The following is a 19,278-nucleotide window of genomic DNA, read 5'->3' as shown; positions in this document are numbered from 1 at the left end:
GTGAAACTGCATCAAATGTCTGTGTTTTGTTGGCAATTGGCGCGTAAGTGCATTTAACGTAAAACAACACAAATGTACAGTGAATCGAATGTTATTCAGGGATAATGCGATGAAGTATTTTGTGTGTGTATGCGCTGGTGACTCTTTAGCTCCGCCCACTGCACGTCTGCACGCTCGGCCGTTTTCGGAAAGAATCTATACAGCGTACAGTATCTGTCTTTTATAAATCTGATAAAACTAAAGACTCTTCAGAGATATGAAGGATACTACTCTATCTACTCAAGATTAACATGAGATTGGTAGAAACCGTGTGTTGCACCCTTTAAAGGTTCTTCATGGAACCATCAATGCCAATAAAGAACCTTTATTTTTAAGAGTGTAAGAATTTTTTTTAAAGATCCTTCACTGAAGTTTTTTTGGGGAACCCAAGATAGTTCTTCTATTGCATTGCTGCGAAAACACCTTTCTGGAAACTCTATTTTTAAGAGTGTAGAATAACACTGAGCCGGAATGAGAGGGGGAGAGGAGGATTTAATGTTTGGTCGTCACTGGGGCGATACCTTCCAAAGGCATATCTTTGTACCTTATCAACACCTACAGCATGCATGCATACCTTTTGAGGGAACTGCCCCAATGACAAGCTGTTATACTCATAAAGGTACACTTTTAGTCTAGGAAGCCACAAAACCTAGACAGTACTCATTACATTCTCACTTCAGTGTGCAGGTCAGCAGTGCTGTGGTGGGGAGGATAACACATCCATTACTTGGGAAAGACTGAATAAAAAAAGCTGCCAATTTCTTGCAACTGCAACATACGATTTAAACTCATTTGTGCAAGTCTGTACAGGTGCAATCATGACTGAAGTGTGAAGTGTGAAACTATGCTGACATGAGGACCGACCAGTGTGGATTTTAAGTACAGCACTAAAAGCTCACAGCATTTCTCCCGAGAACCTCATATCATCAGTGCAGGAGCACCGAAATCTGTGATTCATTGTGTGAACTGAAATTCAATCATGTTAAGTAGAGGATTGTGTTGGCGCCTTGGCCAAATGTGAGAAAGCATCCCCGTCGAGCCACCCAAAGACCGACACCAGACACAGAGCTTCAGTCTCTCTGTTTATTCAATAAAACTCTTTTGTCCATTAACATAGATGCCAACAGCTTACAAGAAACAGAGTAACAGAGTCTAAGTGGGTCTGTCAAGGGCACGATTCACCCTTTAACCCCAACTCAGCCTGCAGGACTCCTGTCCTTGAACTTTGTTGCCTACCACAAAGATGGACTGCTACAAACCACACTAACCCTAAGGCAGGAATAAGACAGTGAGTTAACACACATGTAGAACATCACAGTCAGGGTTGATATGGGCTCTACTGCATCAGTGCCGCTCAATACTGTTCATCTGTCTCAGCTAAGAATAGAGCTACACTGAGATAAGCCATACTGTCTCTAAGAGACCGGTAAGACGAGCAGAGAGAGAGAGTTAGAGAGAGAGAGTTAGAGAGAGAGAGAGTTAGAGAGAGAGAGTTAGAGAGAGAGAGAGAGAGAGAGAGAGAGAGAGAGAGAGAGAGAGAGAGAGAGAGAGAGAGAGAGAGCGAGCATCAGTTTAGTTCTCACTGTTAGAGGGCAACGTGATGCTTAGAAGATCATATTTTAGTCCCAGATTCTGGTTCAAATCTCAAGAGGCAAGGGTTGGGTAAAATTCAGAACTTTATGAGTTGGAATTTGAATAGAACTGCCCACGTCCTACATGCATTTTCATTGGAATGACAGGAAGAATAGTTTAATGAATTGTAATTCAAAGAAATTCAACACAGGTAATGCATCCTGGGGAAAAGAAGTGTTCATCCAAACAGGTCTGTCTGTCTATCTATCTATCTATCGTTCTCTGTCCATAGGGGCAACAAACCCTCAAACTTTAAGAGATTTTTGCAAAACTTTAAAATAAGGATTTGTCAAACCACACTTTTTTTTGCTTCTTTGAATTTCAATTCATTTTCAAATGCAAAATTCTGCTTTCTTACATTCACACCACAAATGCAATTCTGTATTCGGTTAGCTTCCTCAATTCAGGAATTAAATTAGAATTTAAAAGGCATTCTCAATTAAATTCTGAATAAAGCACAACCCTGCAAGAGGCAACACGGTTTTGACAGAAAAAATCGGATTATTGTTATGAGAGAAGAGACAGTGATGGGCAGATTGAGCAATCACAGTTTTAGGACAGCTAAAAAAATAATAGATAAAAGTCAGTCAGTCGCACAAATGAAGACGTATGTGGTTCCAGAGATCATGGAGCTCCTTTGTGACGTGCAGGGCATCGCTCTATCACCTCCCTTCTCTGAGAGCTGAGAGCGAGTAGGCCGGTGTGATGACACTAACAAAAATGAGTTATTGCAACACGGCATAACAGATGTTGACCTCTCAGTTTTTCCCCTTCATTTGGTTGATTTTACATTGACTTGTATTGCAAAATTCTTTGCTCCAGGCAAAACGCTATTTTGTATTGGTAAGTTAAGGCTATCAGTTATTCACACAGAAGAGGACATTGGTACGATTTAGAAATTACATTTCTCATAGGTGACATTCCTCAGTTGCCGATTGATCAGCATATATTGGCGCCAAACCTCCATCTACAAAATACTAAACAGAACAAAGAACAGCCACAGAGGTACTTATACAATGAACATGCTACTAACGGATCAAGGAAAAGTACAGCTGAAAGATGCAAGGGGCTTGGATAGGGTCCAAAATATAATCATGTGGAACTAATAAGGTAGCAACAATCAGCGTGGTCTCTCTTCAAGCAGACGTCTTTGTCTTCTTTGTTTCAGCAGGCATGCGGTGGTTAAACTTTAGAGAAAATATAAACAAGATCTATATATACATGACTGTTTAAAATCATTCTAAACTGTAAAATGAAAAGTAGTTGTAAACATGCACTCGTAACCAAACCGCCGTTCTTAAACACCAGACTGTCACACAGGATAAACCATCTGTCCAATGACCACAGAAACAATGAGGCTCTATTAGCTAAATCCACCATTAACTTCTATGATAAAGCCATCGACTGGAGGTGGACGTCAGTTCTGTGGTCATATGGAGAGATTCGCATTTTTTAGGACACTGGCGTAGCTTCTGCGGTTCAGTGTTCTTTAAAGGGAACATTAACCTGCTAACCCTGGTAAGAGCTCAGTTTCAAAAGCCCACACCTGAACTTTAAGTCAATCTGACCCCGGTTCTGTATTGGTGAAATATAAGTATATACAGTTCCAACACAGACCTTTGCACCCTATGGCACACTGCGAAAGCTTCTGATGATCACTGCATGTGGATCTATATCAGGCCCATCTGCCTGATGGCTACAGTCAATCATGGGTATCACTGCTAAACCCTGATACTATATTAAGTTATACCTTTAAACACATTCATATATATGCACACAAGGCTCTTGGATTATACAAATACTGATACATAGTGGGCATCTTTAGGTTAAATACTCTTTATGGGCCTTCTCAGAAGGGCTAAAAGATGAAAAAGCTCACTGTTGTTGACGGTAACTGCAAGTAACTTCCGTTCTTTGCATTCAACTTGACCGCTATCACACCCGCTTAACTGTCGACCTGAAATTGTGAGCTGATGTTTTCATGCTGCAATTAGGAATAGTGTTTCACTCCCTGAAATAGGAAGTTAAATTTAGGCTCTGTCCATGCAGCAGTAAATCAAACCCCACTGCAGTAGCTTGTTGTGACAGATGAGGACCAGAGGATTCAGTGTTAATACCAGCGCTCGATCGATTTCAGCCCGTCTCTGAATGGAGATGCTGTAAGCTACAGTGGACAGACTTTCTCAGAAATACATAGAACTTTTTCCTTAAATTCTTATTTTTGTAACACCTTATAACATGATTCAATTTGTTAACATTAGTTAATGCATTTAGTATCATGAACTAACAGTTAACTTCTGCAAACTTCTACATATATTCTTAGAGTTTTAAGCATTTAGGTTGTATAAAGGAATATTATTTAATATATTCTGAATATAGGCTACATGAATTAACCATGAACAGCAGTATAAATTTGGGTTAAACTAGATTAATAAATGCTGTAAATACACCTTCATTGTTAGTTCTTACCATATAATGCATTGACTAATGTTAATTAATTGACCTTAGTCATAAAGCATTACTATTATTTTCTTATTGTTCCATTTGTAAATAATTTCATTCAAATCGTACCTTACTGATAAAACCCGCATAAAACAGCTTAAACTGGTTTGCTTGTCTTAGCTGGATAATAGCCTGCTCACTCCAAGACAAATGTTTGGTGCAAAAATTCAGTGCGATAAACATTTCAATTGAATGAACGACTGTTAATGCATCTGTTCAGACCGAAACTAACCGATAAGATTTGTTATTTTAGTCACATGTGCAGAGCCACTGCTATTACATAAATCTACTGACTTTCTGCTTTTCTGTAAGCGCCACCTACTGTCAGAGAGTGAAGTTGGATTTTCATTCAACTGGTCTTCCATTTTTCGTAGTGAAACATATGAAAATCTGACCAAATTTTCATGCCAAATGTTTGTGTTGGTTATGCTGAGTTCACACTGCACGATTTTAGCCCCGCTTTTGACCCACCGACAGGTTTTTGCGAAATCGCAGACAAATGCCCAAAATCATAGGCCAATCGGTGCTTGTTCACGCGAGTGACAATCACGCAGTGTAAATGATCAAAGACACAATCTGAGAGAATCGCAGACGAGTCGCCGACGCCTGTGAGATATTTGCCATGCTAAATATCTGGACCTGTCGGCGATTCAAAAGCCTGTTGTGTGAAATGAGTTCTGACTGAAAATGACATTGGCGATGACCAACAGCCAATGAGAGAACAAGATACAGGGCAGCGGGAAGTTCGGGGAGGAGTTATAGAACACGATATCGGTATTTTAACAGATTTATTTACAAAAGATATAAAACAGAAACAAAGCACAAGCATTTGCTTGACCAGCCGCAACAGCAGCACATTGCAAAATGATTTATTATAAACTCTTTATTTGCAATTATTAACTCTCTTTGCAGATCACAATCCTTGCTCCCTTCGTCTCCCCAACCATTTCCTCCTCCATAATTTTTTAATTTTTCTCCATTTCGCTACAAATCAGCGCACAGACAATTTGGATCGCAAGCTTTCTGCAGGCTATAATTTTTAATCACAATTCCAATCTCGCACAAGAAATCCGGTCTGACGCACGTGTGATTTCGCTTTGTTTCCTTGTCACATCTCGTGTGTGTTTGGTTGTGAAAACATAGTTTGCAGACTGGACAGAGTTGTCGGCGATTCTTCCTCTTGTACATTCATGCAGTGTGAAACCCCCTGTCGGCATCCCATCGTGCAGTGTGAACACAGCAGCAACTGAAAGCTACCGCAGATAGTCATGCAGTGTGAAAAGAACTGTGATCTGACGAGTTTGAAAGTCGTGCAGTGTGAACTCGGCATCAGGGACTAAAGGGACCTGACCATCATGAAAGAGCACAAAACCCCTCTAAAAACCAGCCAACAGACAGGCAAACCAGCATAGGCTGGTGTAAGATTTTTTTTGTGTTTTTTTTTTTTTTTATCAGCAGGGTATTTCAGTGAAAATCAAATGGAATCTTCTCCTAAACTTAATGGCACAATACTTTTGATTTGGCTTAAAAATATAATAAAATTATTGCACAAATGGCCACATTGCTGATAAATGATAATTGTTAAAACTGTTTTAGTACAACTGTTTTATTGTCTTTTCTAAGGGTTCTCTAAACTTTAATTGTATTTTTTAAAAGGCTATAGGTCCATTCTCCACACTGAGCACTAGCACTGTTGTTTTAGAGGGGAGTATAGTACTACATAAACATCCAGCTAACTGTAACGACTTGCACTGGTCAGTTTTGCGGCTTGAGGGCGAACACCAAAAATGCCCTAGGCAAACTACAAAAGCTGAAATGAATCTACAGAATCTTTTTCGGGCCAGTCTAAACTATCCCTATCAGCAGACCCCCCTAAACATCTTCATTATGGATGAGTTTACCGTTTCATCTCTTTAGTGGTGGCATGTTGTAGGGCCGTAGAGAGGCACTGGAATGAGTGCTTTGCATGCACGGATGTATAATTCAGTAAGCTCCTTTAGGAGGTAAGTTTGTTCCCTGGTCCTGCTAGGCTAAACCAGGGCCCAGTGACGTCCATATGTGCACCACCAACTCTCATTTGAAGAACATTATCATGCATCATGGTGTCTCCTGCTCTCCTTCTCTTTTCACTTGTACACACTTCTTGTCCATTTACTGGGATCTTGCTCTTCTGGTCCTGCCTTTCTCTATTTTCTCTTGGGAATTGGCAGTATCTTCTGATGAGCCATCTCAAGAGGGGGGAAAGGGCACACAGTGTGATCCCAAGGCAGTGGCCTACTGGTAGGGGGGGATTTGGTTGGAATTGAGCTTACAGGTCACGAGCCTGTGATAAGACGTTCTGGATGATAAGACACAGGAAGTGGTCATGACACTCAGAGTGGGTCTGTTCAACTGTTTCAGCCAGGTTGTGTTGGGAGATGAAGTCCATTAGAGGCCCATTACAGTGTTGTATTTGTATTGATTTGTTCCACTAAAGTGTTTGAAAAGTCTCTTCTCTTTGGGTCCCACTAGCCAAAGACAAAGAAGAGGCTGAGGAAGGTGGAGATGCTTGAGTGTGTTTGTGTGATTTTTGAAGAGTGGCTGATATTTGGAGTCCCACATTTAGTCCCGACTTCTGTTGCGCTTCTTGAAGAAGAAGAAGGGAGTTTTCTGTGGTGGTCCCAGCAGCATGGGCACCTGGTTCTTATTCGTGATCCGTATCTGCAGGAAAGAAGGAAAGATTACTCTCTGAAGACAACCAAATCTGAACAGTTGGCTAAATCCTTCTGGTTGTTAATTACTCACTGTTTTAAGCAGTTGTCTCGCTCACATTCAGCAAATGAGCTGACAGAAATCACACATGTCCAAATTAACAGGCACAAATTTGAGAACGTGAGAGCTGACCTTGAAACTGAAATAACATCCAATATTCCCCTCTGCACAGTTGGGCAAATTAGAGAGGACTAAAAGCACAGCGGCACACTTTTTATAGCGCTTGCGCTGACAGAGATGTATATATAGTGGAGGACATTGTGTTGCCGCAATGTGCAGATGGAAAGCTACATGTTTATTCCCCTCTCTTAATGACGTAATCAGTCAATGCAGGGTGTGACATGACAGTGTTTTAATTAACAGTTTGCTCGCTGGGACGGCTGAATATACAAAGCTGCAACAGATCGGAGGAGGACATTTTCTGAGATGGAGAAACTGGTTCTGCTCAGAATTGACACCTATCATTGAGCTTTGGGTGTATCTGACTTCATCTTGCATTAGGTGCTCTTGTGAACTTAAAGAGCAGACAGACACTGTGGTCTCTTTCAGAATATGTTTTTTATTTATAGTCTTTTGCAACTGTTATGGATAGATGTATTGTAGAGTTATTCTGGTGCAACGTGCAAGGTGCGTGGGACAAAAACAAGTAGTGAACTCTTGCCATTTGAAGTCATATTTCTGGTCATTTGGTTGATCTGAAACCTAACAGCTACACTCAATCCCTCTTGAAAAGTTGGTCTGGAGTACATTCAGGTTAAACTCAGGTTTGTGCGATTGCTGATGTATGGTCTGCATATTTCAAACAGCAAAACTGGCATCTTGTCCTTCCCTGTGTTAACTAGATACAGCTGTCGCTAGTACTCACGGTGATAATCACAACCCACTTGTATCGTGGCTCTGACCGAAAAGTACAATGTTAAATAAGACCTGCGGGATGGAATCGTACTTGGGTTCGGACCAAACAATTCAAGGGTCTTAAAGTGCATTAGTGAAATTTCATGGGCAAAAAACTCTGGTCTATTTTTCAATAGTGTAGTAAGATGTGCAAATGTATGCAATGTATGAAGCATAGCTCACAGAGAAGTCACTTTCAAACCAAGTAGATTTTTGTTGGTCAACGTGGCAAATCTGGCAAATGTCATAATGTGCTCTTTAGTCTTGCTTAGTCACAGTGTCAGACAATTTGTCTGGTATAGGTCATATGGGTAGTGTGTATGGGTATGGGTAGTGTGTTTCAGATATTCAAATAAAACTGTAAATGAAAGCAAAATCAAATGAGCTGACCGTGCATGGAGGCTGCATCCACGGTTCTCCATCGATCTGCATGGGTAGCAGCCGGGATGTCCTGTGGACAGAGAGACAAGAACAGAGAAAGAAAGAAAGACAGAGTTGTTACGGGTCAGGTCATTGACCAGGCAGACCGCGAGCACGAGGCTCCTATACAACACTTTTCCTGGATGGCTCTAAACACTGTGCCCTTTGTTCCCACAGCCCCATTCCCAGCCAGGCCCCTTACTCTCTAAACTAACACACTCACACAGTTCAGCACCTCCATCTCCATATACACACAGTTACAAAAAGTTAGTTTAGTCTTTTCAGCAGGGCCACTCCGAGTTAAAGCAACACCGCATGGGAGAATGACAATGATGAATGCCCTATTAATGCAGATTACGGAAAGTATTAGGTCGTAGGCAGACCATCCTGTGTACAGGTGAGGAAACAGCAGTGAAAATTGTGAATAACCACCTCGCTTCAATTCAGCACTAACTGTTAAGGTCATTATGAGTGTTTAATGGAGTGTAGCAAGCCGGGGCAACACAAACTTGTGAACTAGCGCCTCAGACGTGATGAGGCTCCACTGGTTCATTAGCATACGTCAGGACTGAGCAGTGTGTGTGTTTAGACACGCTGCAAACATCATTATTCATCAAGTACGAGCGGTCCAGAATGTTAGAGCTGTTGGCAAAGCGAGTGACAGTGGGTCAAAGGTCTGATTTACTAGCCGCACTGGCCAAGATAGGACATCCTGCTGACGGGGAGGGGGAAGAGAGACATTTCAGAGCCATGGACACTAGAAAACAGAGTGTTTGTCTATGATCTGGACAAATACTGAACTCTTAGTCAATGTGTATGTGGACGGGCATGAACTACTGACCTGATGGTGACATTGTTACACTGTGCAAGGCGCCGCCCAGCACTCTTGAGACCCGTGTATATCTGACCCATCTCGATGGCTCCCTCCAAACCCACCACCTCCAGAAGGTGATCACTCAGATCTGTTTAGATGGAGAGGAACAGACAGATAGATTCTGAGTCGTTTCATTTAAGTATCAACGTTCTCTCAGATGTTTTTTCCTGACATTCATTAGGAGAACTAAAGGGAGATTTGGATTGATTTATTATTAGTTAATGTGGATGGCATAGCTAAGATAATATGGTCTTGTAAGAATTTGATGAGTTCATAATGAAATCTTTTGATTGATAGCACATTTTTTGACGTCATTAAAGGGTTAGTTCACCCAAAAATGAAAATTCTGTCGTCATTTATTCATCCTTAATGTCATTATACACCTGTTATAAACACAGATCAATGCACATACAGAGCACAACAAATCCGGTAACAAAAACAAAACTCAAACACACTTGTTTGACACAGGAACAAACCACATTGCTTCTTGCGGGTCAAGCACATTTGAGCTTTTGTTTAGAGATTTGATGTGCTCTAGCCTATGGATGCGTGATGTTCAATGTTTATATGTGAAAAAAGCCTAAATGAAATCTGCTCATCTTATAAAGTAAGTGTGTCTCCTCAGAAGACTTGGATTAATCCGTTCAATTTCATATTCATTCTCATAATAGACTTTTAATGGAGGGATAGAAATTTCGCAGGTTTCATAAAAAATATCTTATGTCTTATGGGTTTGGAATGACATGAAGGTGAGAAAATGACAAAATTAAAATTTTTGGACAAAATATGCCTTGAAGATCTCTGAAACTCCAAAGGTGACACATTCTGAGAATACCGGGGTATTTTTCTCACTGCGAACAATACGAGAACCATAAGATTTAGGGGAAAACACTCAATTTATTAGATTATCTCTCATTGCTGTCTAACCACTGTGATATTAAAAATACTATAGATATAATTGACTTTCTTATGGGAAGAACAGGAGAGTCATACAGCAATATCTAAACAGCATCTTAAAATCCATATCAATAGCAAACCGTAGTCTACACAATTAGATAGTAAAATTGCATTTAGGTGGTAGCATGAGAAATGAGCATAGAAAATAAGCATATAACTATAGGGAAAAAGACATTGAGGTCAGTGGTTAAGCCTACTAGAAGGCCAGGCTTTAGTAAATGCTTGTGGAACATTGTTATCCCTTTACTCACTCATTAACTTTCTCTCTCTCACACTAGCACACTGGGGTCATGGCAGCAAGTATCCCATGTGTGCAGACACACACACACACACGCACACGCACACGCACACGCACACGCACACGCACACGCACACGCACACGCACACGCACACGCACACACACACACACACACACACACACACACACACACACACACACACACACACACACACACACACACACACACACACACACAAATGAATCAGGCCCACCAAATGAGTGATTTATAAAAGCCTCTTTATTTCGAAGAAAGCCTCTTTTGAGTAATTTATATATTTATTTATATTAATATTTTGAATGACCTCTTATATTTATGTTTCATTTTTTTGTATGTTTCAGTATTTTTTCATTTTTAATTGCTACTATTCAGTTATAATTTATTTTAATTTCAAGTTTAGTTTTATTTTTTAATTCAATTTAAACTTTCCAGTTAGTAATTTTTTGTGTTTCAAATTAAACTTATTTGATTGCCAAGGCTATTTAAATTTAATTTCACCTTTATTTCAAATAGTCTTTCCCTTATGATGGTGTTTCTTGATGAACTATTGCCAGTGGTTAAGAGTTCTTGCTAGAACATATGGGTGCCATTGTAACAAGTGTGGACATCTGGGGAACCCCAAATTGTGCTAAAAGAAATGGACGAAAAGCCACAAAACTTTAATTCTGACATGTTCTGAGAACCAGGTCCTATGTTCATTTGTAAATTAAAATGAGAGTTTACTAACACTGTAAGACTGAGAAATCATTCTCAAGAAAATGAGGCACACTATGTTACTATCCTGCAGTCCAAAAGGCCATGTAGTATAAATCCCGCTTCGCTTTTACACTCCATCCCTTCCAAAAGCTGACGCACATTCCTGGCTAATCAGTGAAAGCTCTAGCTAGCTGTTCAGTGGATCGGTGCATAACATCCACACAACCCAGAATTCATCACAAGTTAAAGCCAAATATACACCATACGGAGCGATCGAGAGAGATGTTTCAATTTTACTCATGTTGGGTCGGCCTATAAAATTCAAAGCTCATCCAGACTCTCATTAACAAAAAAGGTCTCTGATATGTGACATGTACTTAAAAGCACATCTGCAAACAGTTTATGTTTGCTCCCATCAGCTGCCTAGAGTCCAGACAGGCATTGATGGTGTGTTTAGATGAGGCTGTACGTTGTTTCACACACTGTAAACTCTGTTAATAATTTTACAATGTCACCTGACAGAACACAGACACACTTTTGCAACCCGGCAGGAAACTGTCGCCTGGCTTATTGTTGTCCTATGAGATAGAGACTTGTGCAAGCTCCAGAGAACATCACAGCCAATGCTGACCCGACAGAAATAACTGACCAAAACGGACAGTTGACTTTTGTTTACAATGAAAGGTCAAAATATTAAAAATACTAATTTCATCATATTAAAATATTCGGGCAAAACTTTACAACAAGGTTCAACATGTTACAATTAGTTCATGCATTAAGTATATATATATATATATATATATATATATATATATATATATATATATATATATATATATATATATATATATAAATGTAGAAATATATGTAGAAATTAACATTAACCTTACAAGTTAACGGTAGCACTTTACAATAAGGCTCACAGCTGTATTTTTTATTAACATTAAAAAAGATGAATAAATACTGTTGGACATGTATTGCTTATTTGTTAATGTTAGTTAATGCATTAACTAACGTTAACTAATGTGAAATTCTATCAAATTAACATTAAAAGTATTGTTCGATGTTAGTTCATGAAATTGTATGCATTAACTAATGTTAACAAATTGAACAAGTACAAATTCTGTAACAGAAAAAAATCTGCTGTCTGTTAACAGCAGAATCCAGAATTAAGCCAGACATTTAGAACATTTTAATATAAAGTTCAGGTCTCTTGAAACCATAGTACAAACTACACGTTGAAAAAAATCCATCTCTGATTTCTTTTACGGATACTGTAGGTTAAGATAATAAATTCAGCAGCTGTGAATATTGCATGTTAGGGAGCACAGGGAGCATGTTAGTGAGTCATTGTCAAGTTTAAATATTTCACAGAGCAAATTTTCACGGCACATATCACAAAACTTGTCCTCGGTGAACGTGGCCAACTTCTAAACGGCGCTTAGTACACTCCAGGAACGCCTACTCACCCAACAAGGACTTCTATGAGAGACTTCACCACATTTCATTAAGCAGAGGACTTAAGTCAAACTCTGCTAATGGGTAATTAAATGTAACAAGTCATGTAAAAATGCAAAAATAAACAACATTTGATCACACTTTGATAATTGCCTTAATCTTTTAAACAACTGAGAAGATAGTATTCAAACTACATTTTATAAAAATTCCCTGTCAAGCATTATATATTACATCAACATGAGAGTCTACAGGAATCTCATTTAACAGTTCATCTATTGACAAAATTATGAAAAAAAGATCAGTCGAGAATAGAAAATTACTGAAAATATTCAAATCAGGAATTTCAGAAACAGAATGTGTAGTTTGCGCATAAAAAATGTCAGTCAAAACCAACACACATTGAACAATGTTGAACCCGGCAACGTTTTTCAGTTGGATTGGCGTTTATTCTCTAGCATACAGCATGAAGTATTTCACTCAGTTCCCTGATCCTTCCGACTCAATTTCAGCGAGTGAAGAACAAATTTATACACACGTGCGTTATGTTTTATGCATGCTCTCCTTTTTGACAGACAGCATGTTAAAGTCACTCAGGCCGCCATTTTTTCCCTCTTCTCGGAAAGCGATGAAGGATTGAAAACAAACGATAGTGTCGTTTTCCAGGAAATGCATGTACTCCCTGGACCTCTGCTTCTCGTAAATACTGTGTACTATGCACATTATTTTTTGACAGACATCAATGTTGTGATATTCAAATGATGTGGATTTGAAAACAGATGGATTGTAAGGTAATTATTTATTTCTTAGCCGGCCAGTATTCAGTGAAGTTATTGATGCCCATGAACGCGTGTTGATGTGTTTACTTCTAATATTCCAATCGACAGCCAGCCTAAGTTTTGACGGACGTGATGAAGTGCGCAAGGTGTGAACTATGTTTGACTTAACTTGCCGGAATGGAATTAAGATTATTTCATGGCTGACATGTTTGGCTTGTCAAAAATTTTACATTCCGCTGTGGCAAATTTATCGATTTTGAACTTTTTTCAAGTTTTAATAAAAAAAAAAATGTTTACCAGGAAAGGAGTGGTTTTGATGCACAAAGTTGTTTTTATTGTCTCTTATAACAATAATCTCTTATTTAAACCAAAGCAAATTCAGATACTGTTGTAAATAATAGTAAAAAACTACTTTTAAAAAAAAATTACTGCCCCCATTAAATTATATATCCCATTATTGCCCCTTAACGAATTTTGACTCATATAGCAAATTCTCAAAATTGTATTATTATAATAGTCTCTAAATGGCTTGTTTCCCAAAGCTCCGTGATATAGTTTTCAGCATGTGGTATGACCTGTGAATCTCTTTTGTTGAGTCATGACCTGGCTGAAGAGAAAAAGCTGCCTGCCAGTGTTTATAAAGTGTTTATTGATTGATGAGAAGTGGAGAGGTCTGAACCTGCCTGACTATGCATCTTTGCTGGAGGATATTGTGACTCTCCTCCTCTGAAAGGTCAGGTAGGAGAGGTTTGCTGAGAGGTGAACAAACTGTATTCTTCGCATGGAGGGCTATGAAGTGCCCCAACAGAGAAATCTGTGCCTGCTATCCTTTAGCCACCTTCACAATGCCACTATTTGACAAGCATGTTAAAGATCTTGATGCTTTGCGAGCTCTATACATCTCAGGACTTTTCCCAGAAAGAATAATAGGATTGAGAGCTATAAGAAGAAAAGAGGGAGGCAAAGAGGGCAGATTAGGACTTCAGCACTCATAAAATGAAGTGATGTGAGTGACAAATGGCTCTCAAAACTGCAACAATATTCAGCCTCACACTCATCTTAATGGACTCTGCATCTGCAAAACTCTGAGAATGCTAATTCGCCAATTTCTGCAAAATTCAAATAGTCGACGTTGACTAAAATCTATGTATTCCTTGTCTCATATATTTATTAAACATTTTGGATAATTTAAATATGCTAACTAGGGATGCAGTGATGTTAAAATATTGATAATCTGCCTGTACAATAAGCTGATTTTAGGCATCACAACATTATAATGTACAGTATGAACAATGGATGTTCATTTTGAGATTTGCTAAAAATTGCCTTTACAGGGAGTGCAGAATTATTAGGCACGTTGATTTTCTGATCATATTTTTTTTCCAGGCACATTTGACCAATTCCAAACCACAGTAATCCTAATAACTACTATTGATTTAGTATTTAATAATGTATAAGTGATATATAATTGTTCATGAAGGCTGGAAATGAAAAACACCTTATATTCAGGTGTGCAGAATTATTAGGCATGTTTTCTTTTACAGATAAATTGAGCCAAAAAAGAGATTTAACTCAGACTGAAAAGTCAAAAAGTATTAAATGCCCATGAGAAGGATGCAATACTAATGCAATACTAGACATTGCAGTTAAGGCGTGACCATTGGACAGTGAAATGCTCGTTGGGTCAGCAGGATCTGACAAAAACAGGTGGTGAAGAAAAGACACCTGTTAACTGCAAAAGAATTAAGAATTAAGGTGAAGAATTAAGGGTGAAACCATCAGGAACCCTTTAGTCTCCAGCGCCACCATTTTCCAGAGCTGCAACCTTGCGGAAGTGCAAGGTGTCAGGATCTCAGAGACTTCAGTTAGGTAAAGAATCCTAAAAAATGACCCCCACTAGATAAGAATCACAAGCTGAAGTGTTGTAAAATACATGAAGAATGGTCATGCCTTAACTGCAATGTCTAGTATTGCATTAGTATTGCATCCTTCTCATGGGCATTTAATACTTTTTGACTTTTCAGTCTGAGTTAAATCTCTTTTTTGGCTCAATTTATCTGTAAAAGAAAACATGCCTAATAATTCTGCACACCTGAATATAAGGTGATTTTCATTTCCAGCCTTCATGAACAATTATATATCACTTATACATTATTAAATACTAAATCAATAGTAGTTATTAGGATTACTGTGGTTTGGAATTGGTCAAATGTGCCTGGAAAAAAAATATGATCAGAAAATCAACGTGCCTAATAATTCTGCACTCCCTGTCAGTGTGTTTTTAAATTATTAGCGTTTTTAAAGATGAACTTTAAGTGAGCGTTGGATTACTCTAAATGTAAAAATAAGGAAAATGAGCATGAACAATTAAATATCCATTATCCAATCTTGGACACTTTATATTATCAGTATAGAGAGGACAGCAAATGCCTGGGAATGTCCCAAGAAATGTTGCATGCCAGATTCAAACTCAATCTGCTGTATTAGTGCCATGGCTCAACTTTTTAAAGCGTGTGTATTAACGGCTGGGATTTGTTTCATTTTTTTGCAAACAAAATATAGTCAACCAGTTATTATGAAAATTCTGTAAATCCCAAAAAGACAAGTAATAATATATTCACATATGCTGTATGCTATATCCAACTGTGTATTTACTGTCAGCCTTTTGTTTTGTGGAGCAAACGTATTATTATCAAACACACAGCCTCTTGTTCGTTTGCCCCAAAAGCAGCAATAAAATAATAATAAAGAGAGGGAGGGGAAAAAATTGACGGGAGCCTTATTTTCCTCACGACACGAATGTTTCCCGCTCTGTCAGGTCTGGGCTTTCTTATTCCAGGCAGCGCATCACAGTGAGGCAGCGCTAAGAATAGCTCACAAACGCCTTCTTATGTAACCGTGTCAGAATGCATTGTGAAGAGGATATTAAGTCCTGGCTAAGCAGGGTCGTGCTGGAAGTGTAGAACAAATGACAGTGATCTAAAAACAAATGACATGATCCACACTGTAGAAAATGACAAACTTCAGTTGATCACTGCCATTTACTTCGGTGGGAGCCCCTTCTCAGTTAACTGTGATTTCAGCGGAAGTCATACACTGAACACTACTGAGGTCAGCATACTCCAACGCCGGCATTTCGAAAGTCACTCGCATTTTTTAGAAAGCGACAAAAAGTGAACCTGCATGTGAAGCTCAAACTGTTCATGTCATATAATGACAACTATTCATCTAACTCTGAGGTGTTCCTGTCTGAGGTCACCTTGCACTTGCTGACTGGAGTAGAGACCTGGCACCCTGTAAAGCTGCTTTGTGACGCTTACCATTAATAAAACTCTATATAAATGATGAAAGAGGCATGAAACCAGTTTATAAAGGACCCATGAAAAGATAGAAATCTGTGGGATGCCACATGGGTAAGGAGAGCAATTATTTATTGCGTTCTAGTTCCCTCTGGCCTGTGCTGTCCCTTTCGTGTCTTGGGCAAGTCGAAGAGAAGACAGATGGTCAGAAGGAGCTGGAGAGGCTGCAGGAGCTGTGGTAGAGGTGCGGGGGTGGCCGGTCTCTTGGCACATGGACAAAGCATGAGAGCCACATCTCAGTGTTTACAGAGTGCAATCCACTGTCCACAGTATCAGCTCGTGTTACAACTCACGCTCACTCAGAATGAGCATTCCTGTTTACGATCTTTTGCACTCTTCGCTAGCATACTATATTCCCAAGCTATGTCCTTCTTTCTAACATACTTTATTCCCAAGACCTCCTGATGTACTTTTCACTGCATACTTTATCCCTGAGATTTCTTTATGTATCATTATCTCTGAGATCTCCACTCGCAAAGCTATGCTTATATACTCTTGTCTAGCATGTTATTCTCAGAGTCAGAAACCTCTATTTGCAAAACATTCTTAAAATTAGGATAGTTCACCCAAAAATGAACATTCTGTCATTGTTTGTTCCAAACCTGTATACATTTCTTTGTTCAGCTGAACACAAAGGGAGATATTTGGAAAAATGTTTGTAACCAAGCAGATCTCGGCAGCCATTGACTACCTTAGTGGGCGAAAATACCATGGTAGTCAATGGCTGCCGAGATCTGCTTGGTTACAAACATTCCTTCAAATATCTTCCTTTGTGTTTAGCAGAAGTTAGAAATTCATATTTGCATAATTTTGAAGTTAAAAAAGTTTTGTACTCCCAAAAATACTCATTAAAAGCGATAATTCACAAAAATAAAAATTCATTTTCTCACCTACATGTTTTTTTTTTTACATTTCTGTGCAGAACACAAAAGAAGACATGTTGAAGAATGTTGGTAACCAAACAGTTTGGGTGATCATTGAGTTCCATTGTATGGAAAAAGCAGTTGAGTAAATGATGGCAGAATTTACATTTTTTGATGACCTTTCCCTTTAAGAATGTTCTAACCTTTTTTTTCTTAAGATTGTTCTTGAAAAGAATGTTCTCTCACTGTAAATAACTTATTAAAGCTCCAATTTGTCAGATGTTTAATTAATTTATTGGTTGTTTCAAATATTAAGAATTCAGCATTAGATTAATATAATACTAATACAAGTTTTTACTTACACAATCTAGTAATTTACTTTGTAACATTCAATGTCATTAACACATTTCACATTTTGAAAATGATCATGAGGGGCTTTCTACTTAAGGGTTAATAGATGGCCAAATATATATAGTTAATATTTACCAGTGTAAAGTTTGAATTTACTGTATTGAATAAGGCAAACTCATGAGTAAAATAGTATATAATCAGACAACATCAAAGTCTGTCAAATAATTACAATGTTCTTAAGGAAATATATAAAAAAAAATGTCCAAAATTGCACTTAGGAAAATTCTTATAAATGTTTTTGTGAACACGAACCTTGTGCACTCTTTCTCGAGCACATTCTCTACACTAGCTATAGCTTCATCCCTGCTCTATTATACAACATACTCCTCATGACACACTTCATTCCCATGCTTCTATTCAATATAACCGTTCTCATTATGTCAGTATTGTGACATGTCTTAAAACAGTCTCACACCACGGCAGACATTTACAACGAGCTCAAATGAACGATAGGTGTTAATTTTTACATTGTTTAGCATTTCATAACTTGTCATGACTCACATACCGGGGTGGGTGTTGTTCAATGAGAGCCCTACTGATAGTCTGCCACACTGCTCAGCCTCTCCACATTATCACACACTCACTGTACGGATGCGCTCCGTCCGCACGCGCTCCGTTTACTGCCGTTCTGCATGCAAAAGAGCTCGCCAGTCTCCCAACCTCTATTCCCATGCCATTCACAAACAAAGCTCCTCTCACAAAGCAGGCCAACAATCACAGCTCTCATGATGCAGATCATGGGAAAGGGCCCCTTGGGCCAGAAACATCTTCAATGATTTTGAACCCCTGAGGGGTGAGAGCCACTCTTCAAACGTCCATCACTCTTGCTAAAGCGAGAGCAAAGCTGTCGATTGGCTTTTTTGGCCACCGATCGAGGACGCTGAGCCACAGTGGAAAGCGTCCCTTTCGTCCACTGAGTCACCGTGTTCCCACAATACTCTTTGGGTGGGGAGTTTTACTTCTATTCCTGTCATGTGCGATGGGAGTGAGGAAATACAACACAAATCATTCGCTCTGTGTTTACGAGGTTCAGAGTGTGTGTACGTGTGTGTTTTTGTTTGTGGGATGTAACAATGAATGGCTCCAGTGCCCTGAAATAGCCATCAGCATGAGGCAGTGTGTAGCAAGATCGCAGTGGGAAGGGTGGAGCGACTTGTGTACGAGCCATAAAGAGAAAGAAAGAGGAGAGTTAAAGGGTGTGGGAAGCAGGTGAAAGGACAAAATGTCCCTCTGTGACCTTAAAAAAAAAAGAGAGGAAAAAGGAAGAGCCGATTTGAGATAAGAGATGTGGAGATGCTACCTATTACACAATACTGCTTCATTATTTCAGATATTCCTGAAATAATAGAAAGAAAACAAAAAATCCTG

At 39.0% G+C, this 19,278-nt stretch overlaps 1 protein-coding gene across 5 annotated transcripts in view; it reads right to left on the bottom strand.

The window, feature by feature from the left end:
* Positions 1 to 5,147: 5,147 nt before the first annotated feature.
* The window catches only part of dgkg (diacylglycerol kinase, gamma), a 133,657-nt gene continuing 119,526 nt past the window's right edge, over positions 5,148 to 19,278 (bottom strand). For 4 of the 5 annotated variants that reach the window (XM_079821271.1, XM_079821270.1, XM_079821267.1 and 1 more), the window contains 3 exons: positions 9,080 to 9,200; positions 8,209 to 8,269; positions 5,624 to 6,873 (listed from right to left, as the gene is read on the bottom strand). In XM_079821271.1, the coding sequence (XP_079677397.1) occupies positions 6,775 to 6,873; positions 8,209 to 8,269; positions 9,080 to 9,200 (281 nt within the window). In that variant the 3' untranslated portion in view covers positions 5,624 to 6,774. Of the gene's footprint in view, positions 6,874 to 8,208; positions 8,270 to 9,079; positions 9,201 to 19,278 lie in introns of all 5 variants that reach the window. The other variant, XM_079821269.1, reaches the window with a different exon arrangement.

The sequence above is a fragment of the Gobio gobio genome, assembly GCF_949357685.1.
Source record: "Gobio gobio genome assembly, chromosome: 7".
In the NCBI taxonomy this organism is placed as follows: domain Eukaryota; kingdom Metazoa; phylum Chordata; class Actinopteri; order Cypriniformes; family Gobionidae; genus Gobio; species Gobio gobio.
Note: the sequence above shows the minus strand (reverse complement) of the source record. Positions and strands in the feature narration are given on the sequence as shown.